This window comes from Lodderomyces elongisporus, chromosome 7, assembly GCF_030384665.1.
Source record: "Lodderomyces elongisporus chromosome 7, complete sequence".
NCBI classification, from domain to species: domain Eukaryota; kingdom Fungi; phylum Ascomycota; class Pichiomycetes; order Serinales; family Debaryomycetaceae; genus Lodderomyces; species Lodderomyces elongisporus.
In genome coordinates, this window is record NC_083679.1 from 933,624 (window position 1) to 952,580 (window position 18,957).

Genomic DNA, 18,957 nt, shown 5'->3' on the forward strand with positions numbered 1-18,957 from the left:
ACCGTATAAAATCTATATTTTACCGATATTTCTATATAATAGTGATAAGTTAATTTTACCACTTCTCGTTCCTATTTATATAAACTCATCTCGTTTGAAGTTTCAAGTTTCCCATGTCGTGCAATATTCTCCAAATATTCACTTAGCGGAAACGAGGGCACAGAGCGTCCAGTGTGTGTCGCACTGTGACACCTTCTTTCCGTTTTATTATTTTTTAAATCACGTGCGATCAACTACAGAGGAAAAGAAAGAAAACATAATCCTTCTTTCTTCTAACCATTATGCTTTACCACGAGTTGATACCTACTTAGTATATAACTTACTTTCTATACTTAATAACATATTGCATATATACAATATGTCTCTCCTTTCATATATATATATATATATGTATACATACATTTTCTTGTTCTGTTTACCAAGCACACAAACTCTGATGGTGATTGTGTGCTTGCAAAACATTGTAATGTAACGAAAATCCATTGTATAGCCAGCACTCGATCATTATTACCTTTTCCATTATCTTTTGCCTTCTACACTTTCTCTGTTGTCTCGCATTATGTTTTTTTTTTGCACACGTCCACGTCCACGTTCCTTGAAAACTCCTCTACATTTTCATTCTACAACTGTTCCCAAAGGTTGGAAGCACACGAGTTAAAAAAGGAAAAGAACAGAACAAAACAAAACAAAACAAAACAAAAAAATGAGAGCCAAAATTAAAGTTGAACTTAAGTAAAATGTAATTGTGTGATACAGAATAAATGTGGAAGTATTATTCAAATTATATCACGTGACACACATCGATATAATATAAGAGAAAAAGAAAAAAGACAGTATTGTAGGTGTGTCGTATTTGTAATGTCGTAGGTAAAAATAAAATGACACTTGTTTTTTTTTACAAATTACACGCACCAGCGTAAGCTCGCACACCCACACCCACACACACTCTCTCTCCTTATTTGCTTTTCCTTTGCAATGTTTCTTGTTGCACCAAAAACTCATACAGCCAATAAAATATTTTTGATTTGTAGAATAAATTTCTCTTCCTCATCCATTGTCAAGTCTCTCTCTCTCTCTCTCCCCCAATACATACATACATACATATATATATATTATTATATATTTTTATTACCGCACTTTGTATAAACACCCACCAACAAGTGTCTAGAGATACATTGTAAGAAAGAAAGAGGAAAAGAAAAAAAAAAAGAGAAAAACAAAGTACCAAAGTACCAAAGTACCAGAAAAAAAAAACATAAAAAAAACAAGAGAGATATATACATAAATCTAATCACAATTAAAGACTTTTACTCTGACCTATACAAACAAAAGTACAGGCTAGTAACAACTAAAGGGTAGTGTCTACTTGCACGAAATTTCCAAAAACTTACTAGAAAAAAAACCAATCTGGAAATCCAGTTGATTTTCACACCAAACCTTTATCCAATTGACAAGAATCTATTAGCAAGGTTTTCACACTTGATATATACCCAGTCACACACCATTCACCCTACACCATTCACACACCATTCACACACCATTCACACATCATTCACACTACACCCTGCACCCTAACATTACCATTACCATTACCACTATTCTCCTTTTTTTCCCCATTTTTTCTTCCCATTTTCATTATTTTCCTTAGGACCAGATTAAATCATGTTGAGAGCGGTACTGAGACTTACACAGAACAGGGCCTTTTCCCGAAATTGCGTGCGCAGATATGCTCAAGCTGGCCAAACCATCACCAAACCAAACACAACGGCCTCTGCTAATCCAAGCACATTATCTACTGGCTCACTGATTGACGCACAAGCCCCATTAGGACAAGTGCCCCACTTGCCAGACGTGGAGGGAAAATCCACCTTTTCAGATGTCTTGAACCAAAACAAGATGATGTGGGACAAATCTGACGACCCAATGAAGACAAAGACTCAAAACACCAAAGTCCGTCACTTTACAATCAACTTTGGTCCTCAGCATCCTGCTGCCCACGGTGTCTTGCGTCTTATCTTGGAATTGCACGGTGAAGAAATTATCCGTAGTGACCCACACGTTGGTTTATTGCACCGAGGCACCGAGAAATTAATCGAAACAAAGACATATATGCAAGCCTTGCCATACTTTGACCGTTTGGACTACGTCTCCATGATGACCAACGAACAAGTGTTTGCATTGGCCGTGGAGAAGTTGTTGAATGTAGAGATTCCATTGAGAGCCAAGTATATCAGAACATTGTTTGGAGAAATCACCAGAGTCTTGAACCACTGTATGTCAGTATTGACCCACATTATGGATGTCGGTGGTTTAACTCCTTTTCTTTGGGGTTTCGAAGAGCGTGAAAAATTGATGGAGTTTTACGAACGTGTTTCCGGTGCTAGATTGCACTCGGCATACGTGAGACCAGGTGGTGTTTCACAAGACTTGCCAGCAGGTTTGTTGGATGACATCTACATGTGGGCCACACAATTTGGTGACCGTATCGATGAAATTGAAGAATTGTGTACTGATAACCGTATCTGGAAAGAACGTACCGAAGGCGTTGGTGTTGTGACCGCCGACGATGCATTGAACTACTCCTTGAGTGGTGTTATGTTGAGAGGATCGGGTATCCCATTTGACGTGAGGAAGTCTCAACCATATGACGCTTACGACCTTGTCGATTTCGATATTGCCGTTGGTCTCAATGGTGACTGTTATGATAGATATTTGATTCGTATGGCTGAATTCCGTCAATCGTTGAGAATTATTTTCCAATGTATCAACGATATGCCACAGGGACCAGTTAAAGTTGAAGACTACAAGATTAGTCCGCCATCTCGTGCAATAATGAAGGAGGATATGGAGGCATTGATCCACCATTTCCTTTTGTTCACCAAGGGTTACGCTGTGCCACAAGGTGAAACATATACAGCAATTGAAGCACCAAAGGGTGAGATGGCTGTCTACGTTGTGAGTGATGGCTCAGAAAGACCATATAGATGTAAGATTAGAGCTCCTGGTTTTGCCCACTTGGGTGCGTTTGACCATATCGCCAGAGGTGAGTTGTTGGCGGATGCTGTGGCCATTATTGGTACCATGGATTTGGTGTTTGGTGAAGTTGATCGTTAAAGAGAATGGAAAGAAGGATAATAGAAAGAATCAAAAAAAAAAAACAAAAAGGAAAAGAATAAATTGAGAAGTTTGAAAACAAATCTTTTGATTAAATAAAAAAAAAACTAAAGCATTGAACATGATGTAAGCGAGGAGTAAGATTGGAAAGGAGCACGATGATGGAGATATTCTCTATTTAATTTTACCATAGTTAGACCCAATAAGTCATAATAAACTATTCATAAAGCAGATACCATCTTCGAGTATAACTAATGTCTTTTCAATTTCTTTTTTCCGTTTCTTCTCTTTCTTCTTCTAATTCAGCACTAAAATATAAGTTTATAAACAACATATACGGAGAGTGTGCCTCCAATTAGCGCTACGGCCCTTGCCATTCCGCCACTCAGGTCATGATTAGTTGGTTTTTGATAAAGGTTTTCGTATGTATTTGCCCCAGTGTAGGTATAACTTCCCCCGTATTTTGCATTTGAGTAGTTCGAGTCTTTTCTCGGCAGGTATCCTCGATTTCCATAATAACTTTGGCCACTCGAGTTATAAGATGCACTGTTGCTATTCTCGCCACTGCCACCTACTCCATTTGCCGCATTTGCCGCATTTGTTTCACCTTTGATCATATTGACATGTCTTAGTAAATGTTTAGTCTTTAGCTCTTCGTCAACTTTTTGTCCCAGTTTCATCAATTGGCTCAAGATCTTGTCTTTTGTGGATTGGTCCAAATGCTTATCTATAATGCGTTGCTCAAACATCAAGTTGCGCATGAGGTGGCGATCATAATCAAAATGTGGCACATCGTACTTGTCACCGTAATTGACGTGTTGGCCGCTAAAGGTGGACATATTGGGATCGCCATCTTGTGGGTGTTTGTGGTTGTGGAAGCGTACTTTATGGCGCTTGGTATTGAGTCCCAGTGCCGTGTATGATGAGTAGCCACTACCACTACTGCTATTAAAACCGTGTCGCGAGTAGTATTTGGCATCGCCATGGTATTTATTGTATTCGCCACGATTGCGAGGAGACGAGTATGCAGAAGAGGATCCATTTGGTCTTAATGATTGGTCGTAAGCACGTTTGCGTTTAACATCTTTGAGTACGTCGTATGCTTGTACCATCAATGTGAATTTTGCAGCATTTGATTCTTTAGAGGCATCGTCGAGGTGCTGGTTTAGATCTGGATGGTACTGTTTCAGTAATTTCTTGAATTGAAGTTTGATTTCCTTGATGGAGGCAGAAGGTGGAAGTTGGAGTACCTGATAGTGTGTAGGAGAAGTAGAAGCAGATGTAGCAAAGGTTCTTCGTAGTTGACTGGTAAACATTTTCCTTTTGTTGTTGTTGTTGTTACTGTAACAAAAAATAGTGGGAAAGAAACAATAAATGGGCCGTTGATTACAACACTTTTGAAAACTATATTGATATAGTATTGATAGGGAGAATACTTCTCGTGCAGTAGATGCAAACTTCTTTCTGATTTTTTCAATATTTTTTTGGGCAAGGAGTGAAATGATGATGCACTAGTGTTGTAGTTTATGTTAAAGTGTAATATTTGAGTTGTAAAAGTCGGTGATTTGCCAACACAAGTAGTCTGAAATCACTTGTTAGTGTTGAAGTAGTGTGATCTTTGGTGAAAGATTAAAGGGAACTAGCCAAAAGAGAAAAAAAAATAGCGGAATTTCCAACGCGGTGCAATCTCCGCTTAGAGAAAGAGAGAGAGAGAGAATTTATATATATATATATATATATATATGTATGTGTGTGTGTGTGTGTGTGTGTCTATAGTGTGAAAAATAGATAGAGAGAAAGAGAGAAATATAGGTCAAAAAGCCGCATGGAATCTACACAAAAGTGCGAGATCTGGAGCGAAGTTCGGGTTTTTCTTTTCTCCAAAAAAAAAAAAAATACAAATTTTATTTTACTTAATGACAAAGAGAAAGGCAATGATGAGAATACAAGTGAGTCACGTGCGATAAGAGTATATATATGTAAATGCTAGTTATTGTGTGGTGGTGTCTTATAACAGTTGGTAGCTCCTACTTTGACATGGTAGAGTGGAAGAGAGAAAAAGAGAGAGAAAGAAAAAGAAATTTTACAACCACAATCATAAGTAATAACTAACAACCAAAAAAAAAAAGAAATAGAGAAAAAAGAAAATGATGCGAGTAACTACCACAGTTGGTGTGATTGAATTGCCACTGGCCCTTTATACATTGTCACATACTAATTTTCATCTTATCAAAAGAACAAGTGATAAAGTAATATTGGTGGTAGTATTAGTAGTAGTAGTAGTTATGGTAGTAGTCACTAGCACTGGAAGGGAGTTGTTGTACTAATTCCCTGTCCTTTATCTCTGTTTCCCCCAATCCATCCATGTGCACATAGTAGACGTGTGTTATATATATCATTCTAGACCTTTAGAGTAAAAATCAAAAAAAAGAAATATACAAGAAAAAGAAAAGAGAGAAAGAGAGAAAGAGAGAGAGAGTGTGTGTATGTGTATGTGATGTGTGTTTGCTAGTACTACACACATTGAGTTAAATTGGTAGATTCACCACCTCACAAAAAGAAAGAGAGAGAGAGAGAGAAAAAGAAAAAAGAAAAAATTAAGTAGCTGATTAGTACACATTCCATTTATCCATCCACTATCACCACTAATTTATACCAAAAAAAAGTTACTTATTTCCATCACCCAGCAACAGCAAGAACGGAAGCAAGAACAGCTCATATACCTCATACTTACACCAAGCCTTACATACTCAGACTAATCTACCAAACACCCATTTAGTTTCCCTTTTTCTTTTCTTTTTTTGCCTTGTGTGTTTCTTTTATATATTTGTTTTTGTTCTTTCCCAACGTTGGTAGCCCCCCCTTTTTCCCAGCCTTTTACATTGTACCTATCAGTAGCTACTCAGAGAAACAAATCAACAATTTGGAAAAGCACACAAACAACCCATTTATAAAACAAACCAAGTATATTTATCTATAAGCACCTACACTTATACATACACCTACAAGTACACCTACACATACACCTACAAGTACACCTACACATTGCATCTTGAATATGAGCTCCAAATCAGCAGCTGCAATCTTGCAACGACAATTTAAAGACCTTACTGACCCCAAAAAACGCATCCCATCATTCCACATTGAATTAGACGATGACAACATATTCTTATGGAATATTGGCGTTATGGTATTAAACCCAGACTCATTATACCACGGAGGCTACTTTAAGGGCCAAATGAGATTCCCCCAAGATTTCCCATTCAGCCCACCAAGTTTCCGCTTCACACCAGCCATCTATCACCCCAATATCTACCGAGACGGCAGATTGTGCATATCCATCTTACACCAGGGAGGCGACCCCACCTCGGACGAACCAGAAAGCGAAACATGGTCACCAGCACAAACCGTGGAGAGTGTCTTGATCTCAATCATCTCTCTCTTGGATGACCCAAATGGAAACTCACCTGCAAATATCGATGCCTCAGTCGAGTTTAGGAAAAACCCAGAAGAATACAAGAAAAAAGTATTGAAGGAAGTCGAAAGAAGCAAAAAAGACATCCCAGAAGACTTTGTCATGCCAGACGACCAAGTTAACGCATACGATAACCAAATGAACAGACGAGGAGTTGAAGGGTTGATTGACGAACCAGTAGATGAAGATTTTTGGTATGATAGCGAAGAAGAAGACGAAGATGAAGAGAGCTTTGACGAGGAGAGTTTGATGGATCACGAAGAAGACGTGGGAGAAGAAGAAGAGGACGAAGAGGAAGAAGTAGACGAAGACATCAAATAGACTAAACAAGGAAAGCTACCCACAAGTTATACAATATATATATATGTATATATATCGTGAAGGACAACTCGACCTGATTCAACTACACTAGTTATTCCTTAACTTTCCTTGATATTATAAATCAAACCAGATGATATAACATTACACCACACCACACTATACCACACTGCACCTCATCACATCAAATTATATAACGTACATATCGCATCAGCCTCTACTTCAATTACGACTATCAAGACAGCTATTTCCGAATTTTACGATATACAAAGAAGATTCATTCTTTAACTGTTCTCCAATACACTATATCCACCAATTTTGTTTTTCTTTCATAATCTAATATCACATAATAAATGCTTCTTTTTTATTTTCTTTTCCCTCTTTATTTAATCAGTTATATCTCTCTGAAACTAATACATACATCTAGCTCACTCTCTAACCCACTTGATTGCAAAGAAGCAGTATTAGAGAGTTTAGTAAAATAGTAGAAAACATAATAGTAAAATAGAATTTTTTTTAAAAAAGTCAAATACTCTAGGATAAAGGTTCAACCCATTACAGGATTTGTATGGTACTTACTACCACTGAATAATATAACTTTTACCAATTTATTCCATCACTTTTGGGAAAGAAAAAACAAAAAAAAAAAAAGAAAATGTCCCCTCGAGATAAGAATTGAAATTGCAACAAAATAATCTTACGGAAATATGTAAATTTTGGATTTAGGAATAATCATCTGAGTAACCAGCTAGTCCGACTCGGAATGCATCAACTAATGCATCCACTTTCAACTTTGCCAATGCATCATCGTCGTAATTACCGTCAGCATCATCAAAGTCATCAGAAGTATCTCTATTATTATCATCATCTGCTTTACTACCGTTGCCAGAAATACTATTCGAAACTGGAGGCGTAGATCCAGATGTTTTGCTCTGACGATTTGCGTAGAACAATACAACGTAGAATACTGCACACTTTGGTTGCGTGTTTGGATCGCCCTGAATCAATTGTGCTTCTTGTGCCGCCTGTTGCTGTTGCTGTTGCTGCAGTTGCAGTTGCAGCTGGCTAGAGATACTAATTCCACGTTGTCTCTTGGTCCGCGTATCTTCCTGCTCAGACCCATTTTTTTCATCACCGCCACTCTCGTTTGTATTTTCATAATCTTTACTTTTGAACTCGATACGTCCTGCTGCTTTGTTGCTGGTGACTATTTTTGCTATGATACACTTGACAAAATGGAAATCAATGATATTCCATTCCTCTTCTTCGCTCAACGAGTTGTATGCTGCAAGTGAAAAAATTCTTAATTGATCGGCAGTATTGTTGGACGAGCTCGCAAGTCCATCAGATGACTTGTTTACATCAGTGTTGGTGATTGTAATCAACGGGTTACCCCTTGTTGATAATAGTGAAATGGAGATGGGTGATAATGAATTGGACTGATGTGGAATTGGATCGAGGGTTTTGCGTAGGAGTTTAGAAATTTGTCGTTGTTGTAACATTATATTAATTGGTTCCGTTTCCTTTTTAATTCGTTTCTTCTTGATCAGTACTAAGTATTAGAAGTAAATGCTTGGTTTGGCGATTTATACTAAGCTGAAAGATAAATATAATTAAAAGGAAGGGGAGTATTTGTCAATTCTCGTGCGCTCAAGTAGGCTCGGCTGTTTTTGTTGCAGAACAGACAGTCACGTGAGAATATGTACTTTTTCAACTACTATACTATTCAATCTTGTTTAATATATATTTGACATTAGCTTTGTTTTCAAAAGATAGGACCAACCATACCAACAAGCTCCAGTTTACATACATTGCAACCACTAGTTTCTCTATAATCACAAAATTGTATTTATTTATCAATTTATTTACCTATTTCTATACGATTTCTCTATACTTTGAACCCTAATTTTTTTCCTATGTTCTCTACTCTCTTATTTTCTTCCTCCTAATGAATTTTTTGAATAATAATAATAATAATAATAATAATAGTAATAATAACAAAACCTCCCCATGTCCGGGTATTTCCCAAATCTTTTTCTTTTTTTTGATTTTGTTTTTGCATTCTCCGTCTAAAAACTTCTTCTTCTATACTTTTCCAATTTTCCAATTAAATTAATATCACATCCAAAATATCATAAATGTGAAAACAGCACTTCCCACAACAGTTTACAAGGTAAACAAACCTGTTCTCTTTTTACCAAATGGATAAACAACTAATGCTGCAGCAAATAATCCAACACTAATACCAATTGAGACTTCCACCATTGTGGCACCAAAACTCAAACTCGATGTTTCACTGTCTGAGGTGGTCGTGGTCGTTGTACCATTCTTATTAGTAATCGTGTCTGCCTGTTGCAAACCTGAAATCAATGTACTTTTGGATGCAATACCAGATGGAACTTGCACAAAGATTGCTGGCAACATTGCTGAAACTGCCATACCTTTCCATATACGCGAATACAAATTACCCAAAATACCAACAATAAAAGCACCAATACACGCAGTGAACTCTGTCACTTTGGAAAAATGCTTACCTGCAAAATAAGTACCAACATAACCAGTACTGGCAATTACAATCATTATCGGCAATTGTCTAAATTTCGCCTGATTGATCAAACCAAGCATAAGGGCAAACATAGGCACAAAAAGAATTCTAAACTTGTCATCCATTGCATGGCCGGCTTGACACGAATTTTGCGAAGTCGCATTATGGTCAACCCATCCGTACAATGCAGCACCAAGTGTAATACCAAATCCAAGGAAAAGCGAGTAGATAACTGCATAAAACATACGCACTGATCCTGCAACCAAGTTTCTCGATTGAAGTTCAAGAGATCCACAAAGAATAATGTAACCCGGTAAAATTAGCGCTAGTGATCCTTGAGTAATTGCACTAAAGCAAAACAAATTTCCAGAACGGATTGAACCAATGCCTCTAGCAATAAATGCAACAACAATTGCCGCCGAGACTTCGAAAACACTCGAGTACAAGTTGGACATGGAACTGACATAAAACTGCAAGTATCCAACACATAATCCAACACCAAATGAAATTGGAAGATCAATCCATCCACCTTCAAAAGCAAATGGTGTAACTGCTAGTGATCCCAATCCATAAAAGAGAACACATAACCATGGTGGGAACTTATTAGGAAGTTTCAATAATTCATCAAGTTTCTTCAGCGCTTCTTCTACACCAATCAAATCATGAATCACTGCCTTGTAAATCTTGTGCGTATCTGTCAATTTACCCAAGTTTAAACCTTGAGCACAACGAACAAGATGAACTTCGGAGGTACGTGTTGCTGCATCACCAAATGAAACCAACATACATCCAGGAAAGTACATAAATTGTCCATCGATTTCCAAAACTCGACTTGTCATAATCATATACTCTTCCAACCTATGCGTTGGTGCACCAAACATCATCAATGCACGACACATATTCATTATAAAACGTTGACGTTGAAGGATATCTGCAATATGCACGGTAATTCTCAATCTTTCTGCACGCTGTTTATTCCTAAGTTTCTTCTTCATTTTGCCCGTGGCTTCACTCGTTTTCTTCTTTGGCATCTTTGGTCTAGCGTTTTGAAATGATGGAAGATGACCGTCTCCTCCATTGTCATTACCGCCATCACCGCCACCACCACCGGCACCATCGCCGTACTTTTCATTACCATCTGAAGCATCGCTATCATCATCGGGAAGTGGCTTGTCAAACTCTGGGTTGGTATTTTCCTTCTTTCTCAACCTATTTGCAGCTCGGTCGTACATGTTCTTTGGTAAATTTGGTGCATCTTGGACACCACGGTAGCCCATATTAACTCCAGACTCTGCTTTCTTCATACCTTTTCTGAAACCAGATTTTACTCCTGAACCAAGCTTGGTGATGTCGAAATGCAGGGTTGCTTTTTGATTTTGGTGATCATAGTAGCTGCCTTCATCAGACGAGGCGTATGCACTTTCAGCACCTGTGCCAGCACTTGGTGTGGGAGTCAACGAGCTTGTTGATTTCCCTTCATTGGGGTTTTGGTATAGTCTGAGCAAAGACGACAATACACCTGCTTGAACTTGTTTTGGACGTGCTATGTAGTCGCCATCTAAATCTTGAAGGAAATCATTGCCATTTTCAAAGTTTTCGTGTGAGTCTTCATGGCCACGAAGAAAAACATCGGGGTTAGGTGCGTAAAATGGATTTTCTGCCTTTTTCCTCTCTTCCGATCTACGTTGCTTCTCGGCGTCATCCAATTCATCTTCTCTTCCTTCTTGCTCGTCTAAATCACCACCTCCTCCTTGTCTGTTTCTGTTATTTGAATCTTTTTCATTGAGCAAATGTTGCTGACTAGGACTCATACTAGGTGTAACATTGGCACTATTTTCTGCACTCGTTGTATTTGAATGTAATACCCCTGGTGGTAAGTGTTGGCCAATCAATGCCTTTGCCTCTTCGCTCAAGTCATCGAAATTGGCAATTGGTTTCATCTCAATTGCATCTCGATCATTCTCCTTCTCAGCAAACCCAACCTTCTTCTCTTCGTCCATTGCTTCAGGAGACTCGTTAGATTTTCTTGAGGCACCGGGTGCCAAACCACCGCCACTGATACCAGTATTTCCAATGTTGAACACTCGTCCCAAAAAGGTGTCGCTATGACTGATATCGTGTTCTTCCGAAGGAAACCTGTCAGCAAGTGACATTTTTCTCAATATGCCTTTGATTCCTCCACCACTGTTGCCAGAATTGCCTCTACTCCTCTCTGTATCGATTGATGCACGAGAATTGAATGACGGTTTCCTCAATGGTGGCACTACATCTGCCAAGCTGCTGTTACTGTTACTGTTACTGCTCGATGTGGCTGATTTTCTAGATGAGCGTGACCTTGTTCTGTCTATGGATTTGGTCTCCATTTTATTTTTGGCATTCTCGTAATTTTCATGTTCATTTTCCCCTTCTTCATCGTCGTTTTCATCATCGCTGGAATCAGTGTGATAAAAATGTTCTGGTGGGTTCAAGTTTGAGAAATCTGCATGTGTTTGGTCTTGAAACTCTCCTTCATCATCATCTTCTTCTTCTTCATCGTCATCGTCATTGTTGTCCTTGTTTTGTAATTGGTTCTTTCTAATCTCATCAGCATTAAATTGGAAATGTGGGAGGTTTTGGTTTTGACGATCGCTCGACATTCCTTCTCCGGGTGTAAAATCGTCAGAGTCGCTATCTTCCGATGAACCATTTCCGGTGCCGGTGCCAGCTCCAATGCCAGTGCCATCAAAGGATGATCGTTGCGATGAGTGCATGGAGAATCTTGGATCCCTGGGGCTATATGAATCGGCAAACTTGCCGCCTTTCTTTTTTGGGTTGAGTTTGGTGGCTTTGGCAAAATTGGATGTTGCTTTGGTGATTTTGGCATTATCCTTTTTTTGGTTTTGTTTCCTCACCTTGTGTAGATCAAGTTGTTGTTGGGGTAGCTGGATATGGAATCTGTGTTGTGGAGAGTTTGGACTGAATCCTCCGCCCTCTTCGTCACTTGAAGATGAGTATCCATTGGTCATTCTTCAATCTGTTTTTTTTTTTGGAATATGAGCTATAAAGTTGTATTGAAGGTATGGAACAGGAAAAAACAAATCTGGTGAACAATCGAATAAATTAAAATTTCAAAGTAGGAAAGATAATATCAACGGTAGTAATTTTAGTAGTAGTCTTAGTAGTAGTAATTGTAATTTTAATTCTAATATTGATATCAACGAGTGAAATGTGTTGGTATTAATATATCTTTTGTCCGTATACCTGTTTGTGTTGCAGTAGCAAATTTAAGGTGAACTTTGGGAGAACAAAAACAATGCTTTGTTAGATATTTTGATAAAGTGAAGCGACAAAGAGACAAAGAAACTGAGAGACAACAAGAGAAGATGCAATACAAAGGCTTTATAAGCTATTTGAAAGGGATGTTTATTTGCCTTGTTTGAGGTTTCTTTTCTTTTTTTTTTTGTGAGGTGGGAGAGGAGGAGGAGGAGGAGTAAGAGTGGTACGGAAGAGAGATAGCAGGTGACACGAAAAGAGACTTTTCCCCTTTGGATTGATGCATCACTTAATTTATGTGTTTTTGTGTACAATAAATAAATGTGCTGCAACAAACACTATGTAAAAAGTTTAGTTGAGTTTACCACCATACTGTTAGAAAGAGAGAGCAGAAGAAAAAAAAAAAGAAGAAAAAAAATTATGTTTAGAAATTTTCATTTGGCACACAAACTCACAGTTGCCCTATGACATCATTTTGTTTAGAAAAAAACACTTAACTAATGCCATGCTTGATGAGCTCTCCTTTCAAAGGCGATGTGGCTAATGTACAGAGAATGATAGAAGGAAGTAAAGAAGTAAAGAAGGAAGGAAAGAGAGAGTGCACTACAACATTAACTAATTCTTAACTTGCTCTCTTGGGACCTTTAAGTATGCAATTATAAATGTAAGCTGTAGCCACTGCTTTGTTTTATCTTCTTTTTTCCTGATATTTCAAATGAATAACAACAACATTACGTGAACTTTCACTAGTTAAAGATCATGTTCTTCCACCTCATTTGCAACATTATCTTTATCTCAAACTCTATATACAAATAATGTCACCTTATATGTAAAATAGCCCAGTTTGAATGGTCTAGAAACTCAGAATAGTATAAACACATTTCTTTTTGCTCGCGTTTTATAAAAAATAATACAAATAAAAATAAAAATAATAAAATAAAAATTAAAAATAAATTTCTTTTATTTTCCCACTTCTACATTTTGTGACAGCTTCCAACTCTGATCTGAAACGGTATTCTCCTTTACTCATTTCCGAGTTGCATGCAACACGTCATACTTGACATTTCGTCCTTCCTTGGTCTACCTCTTATATTCTCCCTCATTACACCGGACACCACCCCTTCGTCTCGAACCACCCCCTCCCCCCCCCCCCCCCGCAGCTCTCTTTCTTCACGTTGATATTTACAAAGGAGAATGTATATAGAAGCATTCTTAGTATCAGGAAACCTCATATATTCTTATACTTGTACTTGTATTTGTACTTAATTTTAAAGAATAAAATACACAAGGAATTAAAGAAAGCAAAAAGGAAAACAAAATAAAATGGACACACAGGGTTATAAGATATGAAAAACAAACACTACAATGGCTGTCAAAACGTACCTATGAATCTAATCACATGTATATATATATATATATATAAAACAAGGAGTCAAATTGCTGGGTAACTTATATTATACACTCTCTTCCCATTGCACTCCACACCATTCCTCTATATATGCAACCCCATTTTCATCGAATCTATCATCAGGAATATAATCTTCAACATCAGTGCACACAATAATCGTACCCCAACTCATACCATTAAGAATATCCTTAATATCCACTTTACTATTGCCTCTTCCCTCTTTCTCATCTCCATCAATATCTAACCCTTCAAGGTCCATGATTGCTTTTGGCATCAATTGCAACTCAAACCTTCGCTCACTAGAAGGATTGTACCCCGGTCTTGGAATATTAGGGGGGTTGACCAAAAACCTCTTCGCAACATCATCTTTCCCATTATAAAGCAATGGTCTACCGTGAAGATCATAACGCAAAACCTGGCCTGGATTGTGCTTAACTGTACTTGAGAAATTCTCAAAGTATTTGTCATCCAACATATTGGAAATACCTTGTGTTTGGGGATCCAATACAGCCGATGATTGCGAACCTCGTCTACTTGACGAGCCACCACCCAATCCAAAAATACCATCGTCATCGTCACCACCAGCACCACTGCCACCATTGCCCTCACTGTTATTCTTCTCAATAAGATGCTTGTACTTTGCAAGTTCGGCATCCGACGTCTTGTCCTTTTTGAACTTTTCAGGCTCAACAAACACAAAATTACCAATGTATTCTGGAAGGTCACCTTCTAACGTCTTGACTTTTGTTTCAACTTGCTTTGGAGCATTTTGCGCAACAACCTCAGCAAATGATTGCGATTCCTTTGGTTGCTCATTCTCTTTTGTTGGCTTCGACTTAGACACGGGCTTTGTAACTTTCTCCATAGCAGCTTCCTGTTTCTTCTGCTGCGTCGTCATTGACTGTAAATCATTTGATTTATTCTCTTCTGGCTTTGCAAATGGGTTGGATCCAAATGGGTTACTATCCTTGTCCCCAGACTTGGCAAAAGGATTTTGAGCACCAAATGGATTTGTCCCACCACCTTGGCTACTCTCAGCATCTGGTTTCTTAAACAAATCCTTCATCAACTCTTGATTCAACTGTTTTTTATTGTCCAATTTCAATTTCTCGTCCAATTCCTTTGCTTTAGCATCCTCCAACTCTGACTTGATCCTAGATACAGTCTCTGCACTTTTATCGATTCCTCTAATCACCTTGACACTGCCCTTTTGTCGTGAACAACCAGGATTCTTACATCCAAAAATGTACAATACACGATCATACAAGATCCCGTCTATTGGTGCAAACGCTTGTGACAAAAGTGCCATTTTCTTATTGCAGTGATTACATATAAGATATTGCTCATCAGGTTTAGAATCAGGATGAAGCCATACGGGTTGGCCGCCAATAAATGTGTCCTCTATACTTGGCTGATCATCGGCGGTAATCGGAGCATCAACAAACCCCAATACTACCTTGGAGTTTGAACCTCCATCGTAGATGCTTTCATCGTCAGAAGAAAAGTATTCGTCGTCGTTGTTGCTGTTGCTGCTGCTATTGTTGCTGTCGTGAATGTAGTTTGACTTAGATGATGACATGGTGTATATCAATTTGCTTCTTGTGAGATGAGATTAAGGATTGTCTCTTGCTGTAAATTTTATTTTCATTTTTTGTTTTTTCTCAAAAAAAAAAACATAAAAAAAAAAGAATTAAACTAAATATATTCTCATATATATATATATTAAACAGTGAGTGTTGCAAAAATCTCACTAAACTTGGTACTGCGCCAATATATCATATACAAACTGAGAAATAAATGGTTTAATGCAACTACACTTTAGATCGAATTGTCCGCAAGGACACGGCATACCAATAGTATATTGACACCAAGAGTCATTTACCAACCATCAGGTAAAGATTGAAAACAGAAGAAAAGAAAGAGAAAAGGAAAACAAAAAGAAAACGAAAGAATACCCTTTCTTAAACTTAAATTTGCCAGACAACTTTATCAGTAGATTTTCAAAAGCCTATTTACAAGTACCTTTTATGTTCAATCTCTTCGAATCCCTGAATAACATCGCCAACTTCAAACTTTGTCCATTCCTCACCTTTATCGTCTTGAAGTCTCAATCCACATTCGTGATTGTTTCGCACCTCGTCAACGGCATCTTCACCAATTTGGACATGAGAAACACGTCCTCTTATCAACTCTTCTCCCAGTCTTATGATTCTAACCTCTGCTCCTCGTTTGAGCACTCCCAAAGTAACTTTCGAACCAGCAATCTTTATCTTTTTCTTTCCCTTGGAGATTCTGAAAAGCTGAAGTATTTGTGTTTCGCTCAAGATTTTAGTCTCAATCCTGGGCTTCATCATCAGCGACAATTCTTCAGTAACTTCTTCAACCACTCTATAAATGATTTGATGCTCCCTAACTTTGACTTTTGCAGCGGCTGCCTTTTGAAGCACTGCCTTGGGTGTATTGACATTGAATATAATCAAAGTTGCATCAAACAATTTGGCCATTTCCAAATCATTATCAGTAGGTGGACCAGCAGAATGGGACAATACATTGGCCTTGACTTCATCATTTGCAAGACCATCGATTGTATCTTTGATTGCTTCTGCTGATCCAAATACATCAGCTTTAATAATATAATTACGCTTCTTTATAGTGGAAACGCCGTTGCCATTTTCTCCCTCTCCATCTCCATCTCCATCTTCAACCTCATCGGGTTGCAATCCTGCTTTCTTCAATGCCGCTAATTTTTCCATCCTCTGAGCCTCTTTGATTGCCTCTGCAGTTTTGGCATTTATATCTTCAATATTACGAATTGCCTCCAACTCCTTAGTTTTAGCATCTCTATAATCAATCACTTTTTTGGCAATTTGTTCTGTGCTAGCTTGTAAAATTTGATCACCGCTATCTGGTAAATCCTTCCAACCCCAAATTTGAACTGGTGTAGATGGACCGGCAAGTTTGATCTGTTTCCCAAACTCATCCTTCATACCTCTAATCTTACAAAACGTCTTTCCAGCAACTATAACATCACCTGGTTTCAATGACCCACGAGTTACCAAGACAGTGGCTGCGTCTCCCAACCCTTTCAAAACTTGAGATTCAATAATCCACCCTTCAGCTGGAACACCCTTGGGCTCAGCTTTAAATTCAGATAATTCACTCAAAGTAACAATTGCTTCCTCCAACTTATCCATATTGAGACCTGTTTTTCCTGAAACTTCCACGAGCTGTGTCTCACCCCCATAGCTTTCGACATAAATTTCTTGAGCAGCCAAGTCGCCACACACCTTTGCAACATCTTTATTCGGCTTATCACATTTGTTCACCGCTACGATTATTGGAACACCTGCTTTCTTTGCATGTTTAATAGCTTCGATGGTTTGAGGCATGACGGAATCATCAGCAGCAACAACCAAAACAACAATGTCGGTAATCACTGCACCTCTTTCCCTCATTTTCAAAAATGCCGCGTGTCCGGGTGTATCCAAAAAGGTAATTCTCTTTTTCGACTGCGGAGTGATGACGGAAAAAGCACCAATATGTTGAGTGATTCCTCCAAACTCTTTATCAACAACTTTCGATTTCCTCAAATAGTCCAAAATTGTTGTTTTGCCATGATCTACATGACCCATTATTGTAACAACTGGTGGTCTATCCTTGAGCAACTCCGGTTTCTGTGGTGCAGGGAATAAATCGCCTTCAGAGTCTTCTCCAGAAATCACCTCGATCCCGTATTCATCAGCAATCAACGTTGCATTTTCCTTATCCAAAATAAAAGAGTGTCTTATATCTTCAAAGCCCAAACCCTCAAGTTTTTTAAACACATCTTGAAGACTAACATGCAATGTAGTGGCCAAGTTTGACACTGAGATGAATGGCGGAAGATGTATCTTGACTAGTTTCTCCTTTTTTGGCATTTTTTTCGCTTTGAATTTCCTATCCTTGCCGAGCTGTTGAAATTGAGGAGCATTGGTTCGCTTATATCGATCCTTAGCATGACCCGAATTGAATTCACCTTGTAATCGCTGAATTTGTTGTTGTGCTTCGTTGTATACTGCTTGTTCTCTTGATCGATTTTCAGTTTCAGTTCTTTTATTTGCCTGATTCTCATAAGTTCGAGACCCGTCATTTCGATTATTGTAGCTTCTATTATCATGACCGCGAAAGCCTTGATTTTTTTGAAAGTCTCTTTGATTGGCATTGTTACCCATGGGATTAGAGTAGTAGCCACCACCATTACCATCACGACCACCACCACCGCCACCACCATTAGTAGGGGTCCCCCTTTTTTGAAAGTTTCTCAGTGGATCAAATCTTTTCACTGGAAGGAATGGGTCACGTCGTGGCTGATTCCCTCGACTATTTGGTTGCGGCTGATTTGCCTTTGCATATTGTTTGGCAAATCTATTCTCCTTGGCTTTAGAACCTGATCCAGAGGAAGTATTTGTTGATTTTGCTCTGATTTCGTCTAAGATATTCGAGTACGACCGCCTTAGCTGTAGGTTATTCGCTTTTAGCTGTTTACCGGTAAGTCTAGTGAACATCATCGTTGTTTTCGACTCCAGCTTGATACAAGATTGCAGCCAAAATTTATTTGATGTTTTTTTTTTTTTGCTTTTCCTTTCTAAAAAATTCTAATTTCAGTCACATTATAAAAATTAACAAAGACATGAAAAAAAATTATTAGAAAAAATAAATAAATAAAAAAAAAAAAAAAAAATAAACGGTCCAGGGATTAATGAGTGGAAGAAGAAAAGAAGAGTAAAAGAGTTATAATAGCTATAATTGTCAAGGACTTTAGAAGTGTTCTTAGCTGAGCCGCAATACCATTTTTCGATGCTTTGC

The 18,957-nt window shown here is 38.1% G+C and overlaps 7 protein-coding genes across 7 annotated transcripts; 2 read left to right on the forward strand and 5 right to left on the reverse strand. All coding sequences in view use genetic code 12, as the record gives it.

Annotated features, from left to right (window-relative positions):
• Positions 1-1,662: 1,662 nt before the first annotated feature.
• NUO49 (NADH:ubiquinone oxidoreductase 49kD subunit) lies at positions 1,663-3,114 on the forward strand (the record flags this gene model as incomplete). The annotated part of the gene is made up of 1 exon (XM_001523672.2): positions 1,663-3,114. One exon carries the CDS (start codon positions 1,663-1,665, stop codon positions 3,112-3,114), a length of 1,452 nt encoding a protein of 483 aa, XP_001523722.2.
• A 308-nt stretch (positions 3,115-3,422) lies between these two features.
• Positions 3,423-4,430, reverse strand: PVL30_005274 (uncharacterized protein; the record flags this gene model as incomplete). Its single annotated transcript, XM_001523673.2, has 1 exon — positions 3,423-4,430. One exon carries the CDS (start codon positions 4,428-4,430, stop codon positions 3,423-3,425), a length of 1,008 nt encoding a protein of 335 aa, XP_001523723.2.
• Positions 4,431-6,172: 1,742 nt separating this feature from the next.
• Positions 6,173-6,910, forward strand: CDC34 (Ubiquitin-conjugating enzyme subunit; the record flags this gene model as incomplete). The annotated part of the gene is made up of 1 exon (XM_001523674.2): positions 6,173-6,910. The coding sequence occupies one exon, from the start codon at positions 6,173-6,175 to the stop codon at positions 6,908-6,910; it is 738 nt and encodes a 245-aa protein (XP_001523724.2).
• Positions 6,911-7,629: 719 nt separating this feature from the next.
• On the reverse strand, positions 7,630-8,409 carry PVL30_005276 (uncharacterized protein; the record flags this gene model as incomplete). Its single annotated transcript, XM_001523675.2, has 1 exon — positions 7,630-8,409. The coding sequence occupies one exon, from the start codon at positions 8,407-8,409 to the stop codon at positions 7,630-7,632; it is 780 nt and encodes a 259-aa protein (XP_001523725.2).
• A 664-nt stretch (positions 8,410-9,073) lies between these two features.
• Positions 9,074-12,457, reverse strand: PVL30_005277 (uncharacterized protein; the record flags this gene model as incomplete). The annotated part of the gene is made up of 1 exon (XM_061119672.1): positions 9,074-12,457. One exon carries the CDS (start codon positions 12,455-12,457, stop codon positions 9,074-9,076), a length of 3,384 nt encoding a protein of 1,127 aa, XP_060975655.1.
• Positions 12,458-14,158: 1,701 nt separating this feature from the next.
• On the reverse strand, positions 14,159-15,691 carry PVL30_005278 (uncharacterized protein; the record flags this gene model as incomplete). The annotated part of the gene is made up of 1 exon (XM_001523677.1): positions 14,159-15,691. One exon carries the CDS (start codon positions 15,689-15,691, stop codon positions 14,159-14,161), a length of 1,533 nt encoding a protein of 510 aa, XP_001523727.1.
• Positions 15,692-16,124: 433 nt separating this feature from the next.
• Positions 16,125-18,656, reverse strand: IFM1 (translation initiation factor IF-2; the record flags this gene model as incomplete). Its single annotated transcript, XM_001523678.2, has 1 exon — positions 16,125-18,656. The coding sequence occupies one exon, from the start codon at positions 18,654-18,656 to the stop codon at positions 16,125-16,127; it is 2,532 nt and encodes an 843-aa protein (XP_001523728.2).
• Between the last annotated feature and the right edge of the window lie 301 nt (positions 18,657-18,957).